The sequence below is a fragment of the Anoplopoma fimbria genome, chromosome 9 (genome assembly GCF_027596085.1).
Source record: "Anoplopoma fimbria isolate UVic2021 breed Golden Eagle Sablefish chromosome 9, Afim_UVic_2022, whole genome shotgun sequence".
Lineage (NCBI taxonomy): Eukaryota > Metazoa > Chordata > Actinopteri > Perciformes > Anoplopomatidae > Anoplopoma > Anoplopoma fimbria.
Window position 1 is genome coordinate 23,152,463 of NC_072457.1, and position 16,735 is coordinate 23,169,197.

General features: G+C 38.9%; 1 protein-coding gene across 1 annotated transcript in view; it reads left to right on the forward strand.

Moving 5' to 3' along the window:
- LOC129096245 (alpha-1,6-mannosylglycoprotein 6-beta-N-acetylglucosaminyltransferase B-like) overlaps positions 1 to 16,735 on the forward strand; it is a 108,928-nt gene that overhangs the window by 77,706 nt on the left and 14,487 nt on the right. Inside the window, exon 9 of the mRNA XM_054604971.1 lies at positions 10,559 to 10,690. Within this exon, the coding sequence (XP_054460946.1) occupies positions 10,559 to 10,690 (132 nt within the window). The remainder of the gene's footprint in view (positions 1 to 10,558; positions 10,691 to 16,735) is intronic.

The window sequence follows — 16,735 nt, forward strand, 5'->3', positions numbered from 1 at the left end:
GGGGGATGTGGAAACTGATGATACATCGACGTTTGAGTCAATCATCTGATTGCACTTAAGAACATGTTGATTTACAACAGTGTTTACTTTTTCAGCCAGGAGTTTTATATATTCAAGCCGTCTATGCTACACACACACACACATCACTGAGGTAACTTATTGAGATGTAAAGCAGTCTCCCTAAAGTGGTGGTATAACGCTGCCTACAGCTGCCTCCGGGGTCCACACATAAGAGGGGTTGTTGCACAATTTTGTCATCATGTGATGGTGATAAACTTTTAACCAATTCTTCAGGCAGAAACTTTTTGATGTTACCTTATGCAACACCAAGGCAACATTTCCATGACATTCAGCACCAAGGTTTTTTTGGTTTCACTATTTTATGTTTTGCGTTGCCCTTCTTTGAAATTGTCTACAGTCAGTTAGGCTCGTAAACATGTTCACATCTTGCATACCAGGTCTCTATTTTCCTCAGTTTTGTGCTAAAATCTACAAAACAATCTGGATGAAAGCTTTAGACCTGCAATTCTATAACGCTTTTTTTACTCTCGTAAAGTGTCACTTTGCTTTGTTTTGGTTTGGAAATTGCAAACAATTTGGACGTCATGTCAAGTCCAGGGGATTGTTTTAATTAGCTTTGACTCGCTTGAATGAAAAAAGACAAAATCAAATTAGATCAAAATAAAGTGCTCTGCTTTAAAAGTCAAAACATTTTCATGACATTCTGCCAGTGCATTTTTTTTTGTTGATAATAAAAATTGAGGAAGATGTAAATCGACGTAGCTCAGTTAATGAAATACAAAGCTCAAAACAGTAGATATAACGTGCTGGCCATAAGAAAATCTTGATCTTGCTCTGATGCTAAACATTATCAGCACTCTGTTTTTGTCATGTCTTTATTTTATGTAAGGGGAGAGGTATGATCATATCTATCCATTAAAAAAAGGTACAATTAATACTGTGAACTACATTGTCTTAATATGGATTGGAATTATTATTTTACCATGATTCCCAGTAGCATGAAAGACACAGAAAGGAAAGGCAGTCTGACGGCGAGAGTGACATTCTTTCAGAAACACCACTTCTACACAACACAGCGCGTTTTTAAAGTGGTGGCTTCCTGATTTTAGCAGCTTTTCCCTCATCCACTTCTCAGAGAACTTCATCAGAATTTATTCGCTTTGAAGTTTTTTCTTTTTGAAGCCTCTCGATGTTACCCATTCCTCAGGATCACTCTTTGCCTAAACTGCTACTGAAGTGCCAATGGGGGGGCGCTGTTTTACAAATACAGTCTTTTTAAACGTTTAATGTGATATCTGGTTGCGAATACAACGTTTACTTTCAGAGTTATCACATAAACTCAAGTATAGGGGACATCAGAATACTGTATACCGTGTACATTTTTTTATAATACATTTAAAAAAAATGGAATGAATAAATAAAAGAATGTAAGTTCCATGTTCTGTCATCTATTATTCCATTACTTTTACTGATGTTTACGGTTTTAGCCTTTATATCGTTTCGGTATCTATACCGAGATATTTAGACAGGGTATTGCATCAAAGTCACAATTTTGGTATCGTGACAACACGAGTGCAGAGCTTGTCACAGTCTCAGCTGCTTCCATCCTCTTTTCATTGTTGACCCGGTCTCGCCCTCTGTCAGCCGGGACAGTGGGGATGACATTAGCTGTCAGCACTGATTGGAATGCCCTTCAACTTCTGTGTCATGCAGACAAACACACACAGACGTCACACACACTTGAATACTGTGGAAATGCATTTATAATCACATACTCAAACAGACACAGTCACACACACACACACACACACACACACACACACACACACACACACACACACACACACACACACACACACATAAACTCACACACTGGGTATAGATATCAGGGAGCTGGAGTGAGAAAGGATCAAATATCTGTATTTCTGCTCCACTTAACGAGGACACACACACACATACAGTAATAGACCTATGGGCAAAATGACAGATATTAGCTCTCCACAAGCATTACACTGTGTGTTATTGCTCATATTGTGCTTTTGTGTGTCCCTAACACCCTGCTAAATTGCTCCATAGGAGATCAATACAGTCATCTGGTATTGAACGAAATAGCTATATAGTACCATGCACAGGAATACATAACAAGTAACACACTCACACAAAGAAGAACTGCAAACACATGCATACACAGCATTTCACAGAGATTATGTTGGTTGTTCACACACTGACTGAGCAAAGAGTTCAAAGTTTTTGCAAAAATATGTTTTGTAGTTTTGAAATACAATATTCTTGCAATTTATGATTGGACTACATCATTTCTTTAAAGATATAGGTATAGATATGAATATGAATTGGTACACTGCTCCCCTGTCTACCCTCACTCATGTAGTCTCATACTACATGGCAATGAAATGTGTGTGTGTGTGTGTGTGTGTGTGTGTGTGTGTGTGTGTGTGTGTGTGTGTGTGTGTGTGTGTGTGTGTGTGTGTGTGTGTGTGTGTGTGTGTGTGTGTGTGTGTGTGTGTGTGTGTGTGTGTGTGTGTAGGTGTGTATGTGTCTTCAGTCTGAGGGCTTGTTGACTCGATGCCAGCCAGGAGACAAGAGAACCTTGGGTAATTGGACTCCTGTGTGGCCCTGCATGGCACTTGAATTGTGTCTGGGATAGCTGCCATCCTGTGGGTGTTTGTGTGTGTTTGTGTGTGTGTGTATTGTTGATGTCTATTTTGAACCTGAGTATTGGGACTTTTCTGTGTGTCAGCCTTCATACATTACAAGGTGTTGATACATACAATGTTTACACGGACTATGTGCTGTATGACTTTCTTCTATATGTCAAAGTTAATACACAACTTGATTTGAATTATATGTCCTGATTTTTTTATTTGGTTAAATGCTTACTTTATGATTAGTTAACTGACTTTGTATATGGTTTACCCAATATTTAGTCTTTTAAATATATACCTCTTAGGCAAACAGTGGTGGAAGCATTCAGCTATATCACTTAGGAATAAGTACTAATACCACACTATGAAAATAATAGTCTTGCATTCAAGAACCTTAGTTGATTTAAAGAATGTAACTTCAAAATGTACTTTAAGTATCAAAAATAAAATAACCTTTATGCAGTATTATGCGCCCTGTCTGTGTTATACTATTAATTATAATGCTTTTGGATTAATATTTCCGCTGCATTAATGTTGCAGTTTTAGTGTTGTAGATATTTATGGCTGAGCAAAGTTTGACACCTGTCAACCAACTTATCTATAAAAAGTCCACTTTTCCTGAGCTCAGTCAGCCTTGTTTTCATGCATTTTCCAGCTGAACCAAGAAGATTTATTTGGCTAATTATGTTTAAGAGGCAGGTCATTTTCTCAACACACAAAGACAAAATGTAGTGCTTCAGCTCAGCAAAAACTATATGTAAAAATCACCAATTTTAAAAATACATGGCTTTCACATTTTTCAGGTAGGTTATTAAAAACATGTTATCTGCAAGTCACATGTTATCTGCAGTCTCCTGCTAGCTTTGTTAAACCTTTTAGGGAGGAACAAAATTACACCTTAATAATTTTAATGGTAGATGAAGATCTGTGACCTCGTGAATTCCCATCAAAGCTCCAGCCCACCTTCAACCTGAGCAGAGGTCTAATTAGCCTGAATTACTGAACACACACGTCGGGCTGTTCAGCGAATTTTAGTAAAGTGCTTAAGTTACTGTACTTAGTTATATTCCACCACTGCCAGCCAACAGTGTCAGTGTTGCAACTACACCTGCATCAAACCCCACAACTTTAGTTTTGACTTCGTACTTAGGCAATGACTGAATATAAAACCACGGCTTTGGAAGGTTGAATATAAACATATGATGATCATTTTCAAAAATGTTCTTCAATCTATTTTAAAGTGAAGAATCTCAAAGATGTTCATTTAATACATTTCTATAAAGTCACTACCGATAGCGGAATGAGGTAACCCAATATCAATTGATCCTATGACCTACTGATGCAGTAGTAGTGGTGTTACAGAACGCAATTGATCCATGATCCATACGATCCCCCACGTTTGGCACACATGTGAACCGATGATTACACCTTTAGACCATCGTAGTGTAAATTAAAGGTTTACTGTCGATCCTTATCAGCCAATATTCAGTGGAAATATGTGATTGGGAGAACAGCATTAACGCTTTATAGTTGTTGATCCATGATAATTTGACATTGTGAACAACAAATGTTCACAATGTGTTGAATCCAAGCCCCCAGGAATAGTGCAGGGTAAATTTTACATATTGGCCAAAATGTGGATTTACACCTTCTGTGTCCGTCCTTAACAAAAGAACGAGAAAAATTAGACTATTTCAGGAGTAAACAACTCATTTTCACCCTTGGCTGATTTGCTATGGTAAACAGCTGAGAAGAGAGGCGTTAGAGAAGAAGAATGAGAGAAACACATTCTTGATGGAAAATGATGAACCAAGTAACTGCTTGTATTCTGTATTGTTGGTACATTACAGTCGGGTTTTTCTTCTGTGTATTTCTCTTGTTTTCTTTCTTTTATTCTTTTGAATCCCAGCTAACATTACTGGAATTATCAAACCCTTTCTCACGGGCCTCATTGTTCCCGTCCAGCCCGTTATCGCAGACAGACCGACATACGGAGTGACTGATAGACATCTGCAGGCAAACAAAAGGCCTGACTGAGCTGCAGCACTGCTTAATGAAAATGAATTGTACATGTTGTGTTATGGCCGCAATGAATAACCAGAGATGGTGGAGCAATCATTATGAATTATAGCTTTTTATGCCTCGGCGCAGGCATATGTTTTAGGAACGCCTGAGAGGAATTTCTTCAAATTTGGCACAAATGTCCACTTTTGATAGACTAATGAGATAATTGAGGTCAAAGGTCAAGGGCTCTGTGACCTCAGGTCCAATCCATTCTCATGAGTCAATATCTCAGGATGCCTGGAGAGAATCTCCTCAAATTTGGCAGAAACCTCCACTTGCATTCAATGAGGAACTGATTAGATATTTGATGGTCCAAGGTCATTGTGACAACACAAAATAAGTATTGGGCCATAACTTAAGAATTTATGACAATTTCACACAAATGTCTTAAAGAATTCAAAATGATGAAGTTTTGACATTTTGGACAGACAATGGTTCATAACTACAACATAACTGTTTATATGTGCTTGATTGGGTGTGTGATACAAGTACGGCTCAATTATTTATTTTCTTGGGGCTTTAATAACTACCGGGACTACTACTCTCTATACTACTTTAGTAACATTGACAATAGTGCTTATATGTCGATGCATTAACATAAACACAAACATCCCTAAAGCAAATCTTCTTTTCTGTTTGTTTGAAGAATATTTATTGAAGAACAGAATATGATGTAGATTATGCAGAGCTCATTCTTTTAGAAAGACATTATCACCCTGTGTATGCTCATCTGTTTTATTCCTTTTGATTCGGGATCTCTGTTTTACAAAATGTAAATTGTATTGAAAAAATGTTCAAGGCTGCAGAAGCAGAAAAGATCACAATGAACACATTTCTATTAATCACAAATATGAACACAAAAAACCACACTGCTTTTATTAAATACCTTATGTTACAATAAAAGATAAATCATTTCCAGATTTTTGAATATCCTCATTTTGAAAGCTTCCGTGTGTGACTGAGGCTATATTCAACCCTTTTTCAGTCATGAGGTTTTTATGGGAGAGGAGGAGAAAGAAACTTGCAAAGGGGATGGGTAAATGAGATTGAAGTTGTTCTTTTATGGAAGAAAAAAAAAATGAGAATATGCAATCTGGGAGGACAATGGGTATAACAATCTGGAAACCTGGGGGTACACTGGGAGTGTTTGCTCATTGTAAAACCGTGGTTTTAAATGTTCACCCCAACACTCCCAGGCATCATCAGAAGACATTCATACTTTATTTCCTCCCTCCCTATCCTCCTCTCAAACATTTTCTTCCTTTCCTACTCCAATCTGCTGTGTTGCTCTCTCTTTCTTTTCCACACCAGAGAGAGAGCTCATCTTTGACCTTGTGCTTTCATTTTTAATAGAACAGTAGATATTTTAGTAGAAATGATTGTGCCAAGAAAGCAAGCCCTCATGGTGAGGCCTTGTGAGCACCTGTTTAAGTGTTTTGTCCAAAGCTTTATACATCAATGTAGCTTTTCTCATTCTTGACTTAAAGAGTCAGACTTTAGGACCTAAGGCATATATTAAAATATAATTTCTGTAACAAGTGTAATAAATACTGTTGACTGTTGACAGTCATCTCTGAAATGTGATTGGTTCTCATTGAATGATCTCTTTGAATATGCCTGTCTAACTATGAGGGTCCTCCATTATCTATAAGGATGGAGGCAGACATTGTATCGCTAATGGAAATACTAGACTAATAAGGGGCACCACACTCCAAGCAGAGTGCACACTTGAAATCCCATCATGCTATTCCATAATGTGTCACAGCGCTTCAAACCGCAAATAGCGGCTAGCCTCTAAAACGCTCTGACGCAGGCAACATTACAGTGTGATTCTATGAGCCGTTGTGGGTTGAAATATAAGGGACGTGGACTCGTGAAACTTTTTCATGGACCCACGTAAAAGAAAGGTTCTCAATTTTTCAACAAGGACCGTGAATATTGTCCTGTATCACATAGTGATCACATTAGAAGAGATCTCTTCAGAGCCAGTGTGGACAGGAGGATCAATTGCAGTTTCAATGTGCATATGGACTTGTGATTTTTTTTTGCGGTTGTTTGCACTGTAATGTGAGTCAAGTTAGCTGTGAGGCGCAGGCTCAGCCGTCGCCATGCAGAGAGCCGATGAGAGGCTATTGATATGCTATCAATCTCATATTGAGCACTATTGAACCAAAAACTTTGTTAAGATGATTTTGATGTACGTTTTTTGTAAAAAGTACATAGTCTTTGTAAAACGTAATATTTTATATATATATATATATATATATATATATATATATATATATATATATATATATGTATATGTGTGTGTGTGTGGGTGGGTGGATAACTAATAAATTGATAGTAATAAAGTAAATTTTTTGACAAAGCAATTAGACAAAATGATCTTAATTTACTAGTTAAAGTTGTGGTTGTTCGATGGTGAAGACAGGCATGCAGCTCAAAACTCCAGCAAAAGGTAGTAATGGGACCTTGAGTTAAGAAGATTTTTGTCCCATTTCTGCTACAGTCGTGATTCATCCTAGTACAACAGACTCAGGTCCAATCCATTCTCATGAGTCAATATCTCAGAATGCCTGGAGAGAATCTCCTCAAATTTGGCAGAAACCTCCACTTGCATTCAATGAGGAACTGATTAGATATTTGATGGTCCAAGGTCATTGTGACAACACAAAATAGGTATTGGGCCATAACTTAAGAATTTATGACAATTTCACACAAATGTCTTAAAGAATTCAAAATGATGAAGTTTTGACATTTTGGACAGACAATGGTTCATAACTACAACATAACTGTTTATATGTGCTTGATTGGGTGTGTGAAGTACGGCTCAATTATTTATTTTCTTGGGGCTTTAATAACTACCGGGACTACTACTCTCTATACTACTTTAGTAACATTGACAATAGACACAAACATCCCTAAAGCAAATCTTCTTTTCTGTTTGTTTGAAGAATATTTATTGAAGAACAGAATATGATGTAGATTATGCAGAGCTCATTCTTTTAGAAAGACATTATCACCCTGTGTATGCTCATCTGTTTTATTCCTTTTGATTCGGGATCTCTGTTTTACAAAATGTAAATTGTATTGAAAAAAGAAGCAGAAAAGATCACAATGAACACATTTCTATTAATCACAAATATGAACACAAAAAACCACACTGCTTTTATTAAATACCTTATGTTACCATAAAAGATAAATCATTTCCAGATTTTTGAATATCCTCATTTTGAAAGCTTCCGTGTGTGACTGAGGCTATATTCAACCCTTTTTCATTGTCACAGTTCCCAACCTTCGAGTCCAAAGTAGTACAAGGATGAATCATCCCCCCCCCCCCCCATTACACTGCAAATCTTTCACTTCAATCACTACATCAAACTCTGTTATCTGTGTGTTTTCGCTGCTGTCTTGTGGCGTTCAACAGCTGCCAGCAGAGCTCATGTAAGTGCTGCCACGCAACACTATCGAATGACCCTTTGTACGAACAGCGCAGCCAAAAAGACTCCGACGTAAAACTAGCACATCGGGATGAAACTCACCGGGGGTACGAATTGCATTAAAGTCTCCATTAGCCTCTGGCCTCATCTGTCACAGAAATAAGAGCTAAGTAAGAGCTAGCAGGCCACTCACAGGTTAGATATCCAATAGCTGCTCTGTCGGCACGGTAACAGAGAGGCCCTTAGTCGATCAATAACTTGAAACTGAGTCAAACAAGGATGGGAAACTGGACACAGTACATCACGCACTTAAATAACATCTCTTCTCTCTACTTTGTTTTATACTGTTGTATGTGTGTATGTATACCAACACAGCAGGAATAAATCATACAGACACTAAGCGCTTATACATTAAAGCACCTCACAGATACACACACTACCTCAACACATCAGCTACTCTGTATTTTTTCTCTCCCTCTATGTCCCTCCATCCATTAACCATCTCTTGTTGTTGTTGCTGATGTTGCGGCTGTAATGTTCAATTCAGCCAGGTCATTACGCATTCATCTCTTTTCATCCTGTTTGTTTGAATGATATTTTGCCAAAGGCCTCCCCACTGCGCCTTCGCTTGACTTTGATTGAACCCATACGATACCATCTGATCAACAAACACACCTTTAATTTAACTTTCAGTCAGAACAGTATTTTTTTTTTTATTCCCTTCACTCCAGGGAATGAGATTTTTAACTTTGATATGAGAAACCATTTCCTAGAGCAAAGGGAGATAAGCAGTGATGGGCATTTGATTACTTCACATCACCTTGTTTGGTTACTTTGTCTCGCAGTCACCCACATATTTTGAAGGCCATAGTGCTGGTGGTCTTTATCAGTTTGGCACGCAATGCAAAAACTACCCTCAAGCGTGACTACTACAGTTCATCTCGGTTTAAACTCCTCTTCATGCTGTGCTCCAACTCTGGTGTCATGCAGCCATCTACACGGTCTGTTTCTCTCACTGTGTCGGTGTGTAGCTCAGCGGGTTGAGCTTCACAGCTCCAGGCTTGAGGGCTTTGATTTCTTCAAGGGGCATGCATTCTAAAAATGTTTACCTCTGGTCTGATTCTTTCGAAAATAAATTGCCCATATTTTTGCCCTAAGACCTCACCGCTGTGGTGTGTGCACTCTTCAGAGATCAGCTGTCAATCAAACAGGATTTTCTGCTGATGAAGTTCAGTGTCTGGAGACAGAGCTCTTTGTCTATTCAGCTATCTGTCATGACATTCCATGGTCATGGTGGTTTGACACATCAACAGACTACTATTGTGTTGAGCGATGTGGCTCGAATGGCTAAACAGAATAAACAAAAGAGAGATAGAGATGTTCTTATTATTAAATTTATGTAATAAGCATCAAACTTGGAGCCAATTTAGCCAATTAATCTATATACCGTAGATTATGTGTACTGTACTGCTCAGAATGTGATGAATTCACACTAAGTGCTACAATGACATTTATATCACTGTAATACACTTATTATCACAATACTGTTAACCCATTTCAGAATTTTTAAACAAAAGTACAAATGAAAGCAAGTTGAACGCTAACCAGCTGCATATTTTTCAAAGCAGCAAAGTGTGATAATTGCGAGAGCAACAGAAAGAGATAACATGCTCATTATTGGGTTATAATAGTCCATAAAAATGCAGTGCAATGATAACATAACCCTTACTTTATAAACCTTCAAACTTTAGAGAAAAGCCTTGCAGTATCACATCTGGGGTCTTTATTGTAATAAAGATATCTAACACTGTCAGTACATCTAAATTAAATTGGTGTGAGATTGTCCTTTTCCTGATTACTGCCCAGAGGCATTTATTAATAACAATGTGGACTTTAAGCTTCCACTCCTGCTAATCAGCTACTGCATGAGGCCGGACTGAACTGGGATCTCTATTATTAGAGATCGGGTTGACAGATGACCAGTGATGATACGATGCACTGATAGATGATGATTTCCAGGATAATGTGAACATGGAATAGAAAAACGTAATCTTGCAGAAAAACAATAAAGGTCTAATACAAATTTTTATAATGATTAATGAATAACACCAAAATAAATGTTCCACTTGTAGGTTTTTCCTCCATAGAAATACTCCAAAAAAGGGGTAAACAGTAAAACAATGCTGTACTGTGTGTTCACCTTCTCTTTTCCGCTCCTTTCTGAAACAAAACTGAAATGTTTTTGTCCAAGTCAATAATGAATGCTCGCGGTACAGTTCTTGTGCTCACACTGTTTTCAGAGTGAATGTTCTCTCTTCTCTATCAGTCATGGTCTGAACTCTGAGTTTTTTGTATGTGTGTGTGCTGCAGGTTCCTCGGTGTGCCCCCAGGCAGAGGCAGCTGCCCACTGACCGGCCCGCTGCCCTTTGACCTCATCTACACCGACTACCACGGCATGCAGCAGATGAAGCAGCACATGGGGCTCTCGCTCAAGAAACACAAGTTAGTGGGTGTCCATTTTGTTTGTGTTTGTGTGTGTATTTCACCGTACATAAGTGCGTTTGTGTGCTTCAGCAACTTTCCAGGCAGGCGGGTGGATTTATTGGATGCGTTTATGGATTAATTATTACCGGTAATAAGCTGCACATGTCTCTGTCCAGTGTGATTGTAACTCATTCAGCTTGTTAAATTCATACACTCATTCTGTCAGATAAACACACTCCTGAAAACAAACACACACACACACACACACACACACACACACACACACACACACACACACACACACACACACACACACACACACACACACACACACTTATACATACAGTTAAAGACAACAAAATGCACAGAGATTTTGTCTGTTGTGATTTACTGGAACAACTTCACACACAAACACACACACTGGCACTGCACCACCTGTCATGCACCATTACTCTTCACAGCAAGAATAATATAAATATCACAAGTAGTACGAGATTGGAGGCATATGAGAAATTGACAAGGCGACATGCGCATGAGCATGAGTTTGTGCGTGGACCGATTTCCAATCAAGCTCCGTTTCCGCAGCTTATTATTGCTGTTGTTGTAATGCATTGAGAGGCTCACTGTCAGCAGCAGGGTGGCGATTAAACACAGAGAAAAGAAGAGACAGGAAGAAAAACAGGAGACATCTGCCTCGTGAGAAAGAAGAAAGATTAGTGAGACGTTAAAAAGACACAGGCTGAGAGGTTTGTTGTTTTTTTTGTGCCGTTACAAAAGTGTGCTTAATGGCTTTTGGCATTGCTATAAAGATGGAACAACTTGGAAACTAGGCCATGACAGTCATGAGACCGCAGCAAGAGAACAGTAAAGCAATATCCAATTCAAGAACTTAAAGTGCCACAGTGCATTTGTAAAAAAAAAATATATATAATAAAAACATCAGCTGCACAACCCAGCAAAGCACAGCAATACAAGCTTGTGTTATCTTCAGAGGTCCTCCATGTTGTTTCCACAGAACATAATACACAAGATTGAAAGTCCGGCTTGAGCCTTGTCCTCTCCAGCCCCTTAAAAACAGCTTGCATCCACCCCCCTCCGTCCCCTCCCCTCACATCTCTCCCGGTCCAATAAATTGGCATCTCTGTATGTGGTGGCAGCAATTGACATTTTGCTTTCCTTGTTCTTGCTACCAGCGTAAAGAAAAACAACAGTGAAAGATAAAAGAGGAAAGGGACTGTGTGAGTAGGAGGCCAAATGAACGAGAAGGAAGAGATAACATGGTGAAAGTGTGTTGAGAGACGGCAACAAAGGAGAAAAGAGAGAACAGAGGAGAAGAGATACCACAAAAAAAAAGAGTGGATCGGTCTAGAGTCAACCTGGCACCACATATAAAGGGCCGCACCACGTATGTATTTTTAAAATCCAATTATGAGCGAGAGAGAAAGCATTAGGGGTGGGCTGGGTAGCTATTTCTCCCAGCACGCAACCTGTTTTGCTGTCTCTGTCTTTCTTGTGGTTTGTCTCTCACACACACACACACACACACACACACACACACACACACACACACACACACACACACACACACACACACACTCACACAATTCCCCAGACAAGGTGCCACTCAGCCAGCAGTCGGCACCTAATTGCTTGCTGAGGTCAGCAGTCTTACCGCTCCGTCATTACGGCGCTGAGTCTTGATTTCTGCTTTCCCTAACAGAATGTGACTTTTAGTGTTTGTAAGAGACGCTCTTTTGTTTGCACAGAAAGCTTATGATGAGGGAATTGTCTGAATGTTTACAGCAATACTGATGGAACAAGGAACATCTATCTTTGCTGATTTCAATTATATGAAGAAGGATGCCCACCCGGGATATTCAATTATTTGGTCAGGTGCAGATGTATTAACACACTAGAAGCTTTAAACAGGCCCTATTATGCTATTTTCCTGGTGCATATTTTTATCTCTAGTTACAGTTACAACATGTTTACATGCGTTAATGCTCATAATCCTCCTTGTTTTTCTCATCCTGGCTGTCCTGCAGCACCTCTTCTCACCCTCTCTCTGAAACGCTCCGTTGTAGCGCTTGCTCCTCCCTCCAGAAAGCAAAGTCTGCCTCTGTTGTGATTGGACAACGTTTCACATTTCAAAAAACTCTTCCTCCGGAGCTTCAGCTCCGTCTCCCTCTTTTGTTGTTTGAGGGCCAAACTAGCCAGAGAGTTTTACGTCACTTACGTAACATTGTGACCTCATAAAGTTATAAGTGAAGGAGAGAATTCAATCGAGCCGTTTCAGGAGCTCAGAAGCAGTGATTCTGAGGGGAAGAGTAACTCCTTTTAGGCGTGGACTTCAGGTTTTACACTCTACAGACCTTTTACATGTACAAAAATATTGTTAACCCAATAATTCCATTATCCCCAGAGGTTTAGGACAGGTCAATGACGTACTAATTCGCCCTCTCCCTCTCTCTCTCTCTGTCTCTCACTCTCTTTCTATCTTGGACTCTCTCTCTCTTGTTGAGCCCTGTGGGCTGAAAGGCTTCATTAATCAAGTGCTCTGAGCTTCGGGGCCCTTCAGCTCCCTTTAATTACTTTTGTTTTATGTTCCCACCGACATCCACAACCATTAATTATGCCTGGACAACACGATGCTGTCCTGTTTTTGGTGTGTTGTTGTGTGCATCCCAGGGTGTATCGGTGCACGTAAAAGATGCTGAAAAGCCGATAGCAGATAGTCTTAAATCACACCAACTCATCTGATAATAGGACAAGCATATTGATCTCCACAGCGTGTTGAATTTACTGCTCTGACAAAAGGCTGATTAGAGAAGATATTCAAGGGAAAATCTCTAAGATGCCAGACAAGCTCAAGTACACACAGCTAACTTTAGGCAAAAGAGCAGGTATATTTGAGGTCACAGTTGTTGGTTGTTTGTTGTGATTATGGTAAAGTTATCATCTAGCTCAAACTCATTAAGAGTACCTCTCCAAGGTGATGTACATATTATCTACGGAAACTAGAATAACCACCTTGCCTTCACCAACCAAAATGTCCAAAATGTCAATGTTTGTGAGGTCACAGTGAGCAATTTGCAGAAATTCACACAGAGACGTTCCTGAGAATCTCATTCACTAGAATGTAGCAAACATACAGGCGAACAGGCCGAAAATGCCCCTCGGCCACGGAGGTCTCCGGAGTTGAGGCATAAAAAACAGACAATGCTAAAAGTGGTGTTAAAATAGTTATGATAATAATAACGCCAAGCAGTTACCATGATTAAAATGAATGTTATAACCAACTGTTTGCTTGACCATAGTTATCTACGAATACTGGCATTGTACTCCTGATCTCTGATAAACATTATAAGTAATATGACGAAACAACCTTGTGTTTGTTCGATGTAAGGAGTTGATTATTTTGTTATCTCGTGACATAGAATTAATAACTTGTGACCTTGAGATAGCAATTGCTAGCACGGCCGTTCTCTGCTTCTGTAGAATTAGAATCAAAGAATAACTGATTTGATTTTGTGGTTAAAGGGCAACTTTTCTCTAGACATTCTATAGAACATATACTGTAGTCTATCAATCAGGGGCACAACCTTTAGGTCTTTTGACAACACTTTAACGGCTCCTCTGACATAATTAATATCTATATTCCCTGGCATGTTCCTTGGCCCCTTTCCAGCTCTGTTCACCTGTATCATTCAGAGTTTTCCCCAACAGTGACCTTACACTCAATTGAAATGAAAACATAAAAGAAACACAATGGCTCCGGTTTGTATTCAGCATGCTCCGGTTGTTCCCCATTACAAAGTCTTAGACTCCTAGGTGTAGCATAGTGAGTAAGCCGCAGCATCTGCTAAAGTAATGGGGGATAAATGATAGATGGAAGAGGAAGCTGTGGCGGCTGTGGCACATGAGGTAGAGCCCCTGTCCCGTAACCACAAGGTTGGTGGTTCAAACCCCTCTACCGGCAACATGCCGAGGTGTCCTTGAGCAAGACACCTAACCCCAAGTTGCTCCCCGGGCGCTTCATTGCAGCCCACTGCTCCTCCGGGATGGGTTAAATGCAGAGAAATAATTTCCCCATTGTGGGACTAATAAAGGATTGATTATTATTATTATTATTAAGCATTGCACACATCACTGCACTTTGAAAAAAAAGATAAAGGTACACGGCTTAACATGAAAAATATAAAAACCATTGTTATTGTTTCTTTATTTTTAATGTGTCTTCACATGCCTATTCAACCTGTCTTTGAACAGCACTCCATGGGAGCACATGGTTTTTATTTTAACAAACTGTTATACTTTTGTGTAACACAAGCTCTTAAACACTAAGATTACAACATGTGCTGAAGTTTAACAACTGTGTTAATAAGTCCACAAATACTGGTGTGTATAGTCACTCAAGATAAAGTGGAGAAGAGGGCGATTTGAGCACACAAAAAATCAGTGCCGAGTCAAAGTAAAAAAACAAATGGCGATATTTTTAAAGTCTGCATTACCTCTCAAAAAGAAAAAGAAAAATTTACTCAACAGCACACCCTTCAGCAATTTTTTTTAACATTTGGTCGCTTTAATTTGTGCACTGTGAAACTCAAAATAGATAGAAAACAAACCAAAAGTATCAATTTCTCCATCCAAACTGACCACGGCTTTTGAAAGTGCCCTTAGAGTACCATTTACCATTTAACAAACTATACACAGTTTTTAATTAAACAACACTTGACATTTCAATGTTGACAGTGCATCTATAAGGATATTGGTGTATTGATACATATTAATACAACATAGTAGTATGTTATTAGATGACTCTGTATGTAATCGCACATTGTAGCACGTACAATGTTAATACATTCAATGAACATATGGTCAAGTTTGAGGATTTTTTTCTTAATCTGTTTTGTTTTTTGTATTTTTATTACACAACAACCAAATAAAATCAACAAAAAGACATTTAAAACTTAATTTTATCATCCGTGTCATCAGGAAAAAAAACATAAGACATAACAGTGACATTTGTAGCATAAATAGTCTGTTTTAGCTCTATCATACCGTTTCTCGAGGCTGCAAATGTTTTTCCCTCAACAGTTAAGAAAACAAGAGAGATAGAGACTAAGAGATGGAAATAAAAGGAGAGATAGAGAAGAAGGCTTGTGGATTGACATCAGTAAACTGTCACCAAAAGCTGACGGGCATGGTAATCAAAGAGAAAACAAACTTGATTGAAAAGGCTAATTGCTCATTGGGGCAGGTGGAGCAGAATCAATAAAACTGCTTTAAAGTAAAGAGCCTGCTGTTGTCCAGTCAAATCTTGATTTTGTCTTGCTCCCCTAAAGTTAAAGATGAAACTCAACTGCGCGTGACAACTCACCACCCTGCCATATTCCCTTCAACCCGGAGGACTGTTGAGCCATGCTGAGCAGCCGTTTAACCCAGATTAGCCCCATACTCTGATCTCCCGATAGATATGCAGCTCAGCTACTCTTCTGCTTATCCCCTCTTCTTCCACTCCTTTTTGTTTTGCCTCCCTTTGGGGGGACCTCTTATCTGTGGGCAGAAACATTTGCAACATTTCAGAGCTGACGTTATTTGATAGCGCAGGTTGGAGATCATTATTAATAATTCATTGTCAGCTTTCTTTGACCCTTTCAAAATAGACACAACATTTTGTGCAGAATCTCCTTAATGCCTCAAAACAAGGCTGAACAGATAAGTGCCTTTATTTTTAACTCTCTTACAGATAAGAACATGTTTGTAAGCTGCCTTCCGACATATACCACTGACAATTTATTGGTTGGCCTCTTGGATGCTGCAGTCATTAAAATAAATATCTTGGAAGTGTCAAACAAGATTCAGGGTTTCATCTTGTCTCTATCAAGACTGGAATGCCATCAGAGAAACATTTTTACACAATACAATATATAAATAATCACCAATGTTGGTGCCTGGGCAGCAGATCCCTGAATAAAAAGCAAAATGCTCTTCTATGAAATTGTAAACATTGAAAGTGAGTAATACAGAAATGTTGATCTTGTTCAAGAGAATAAGTACCTT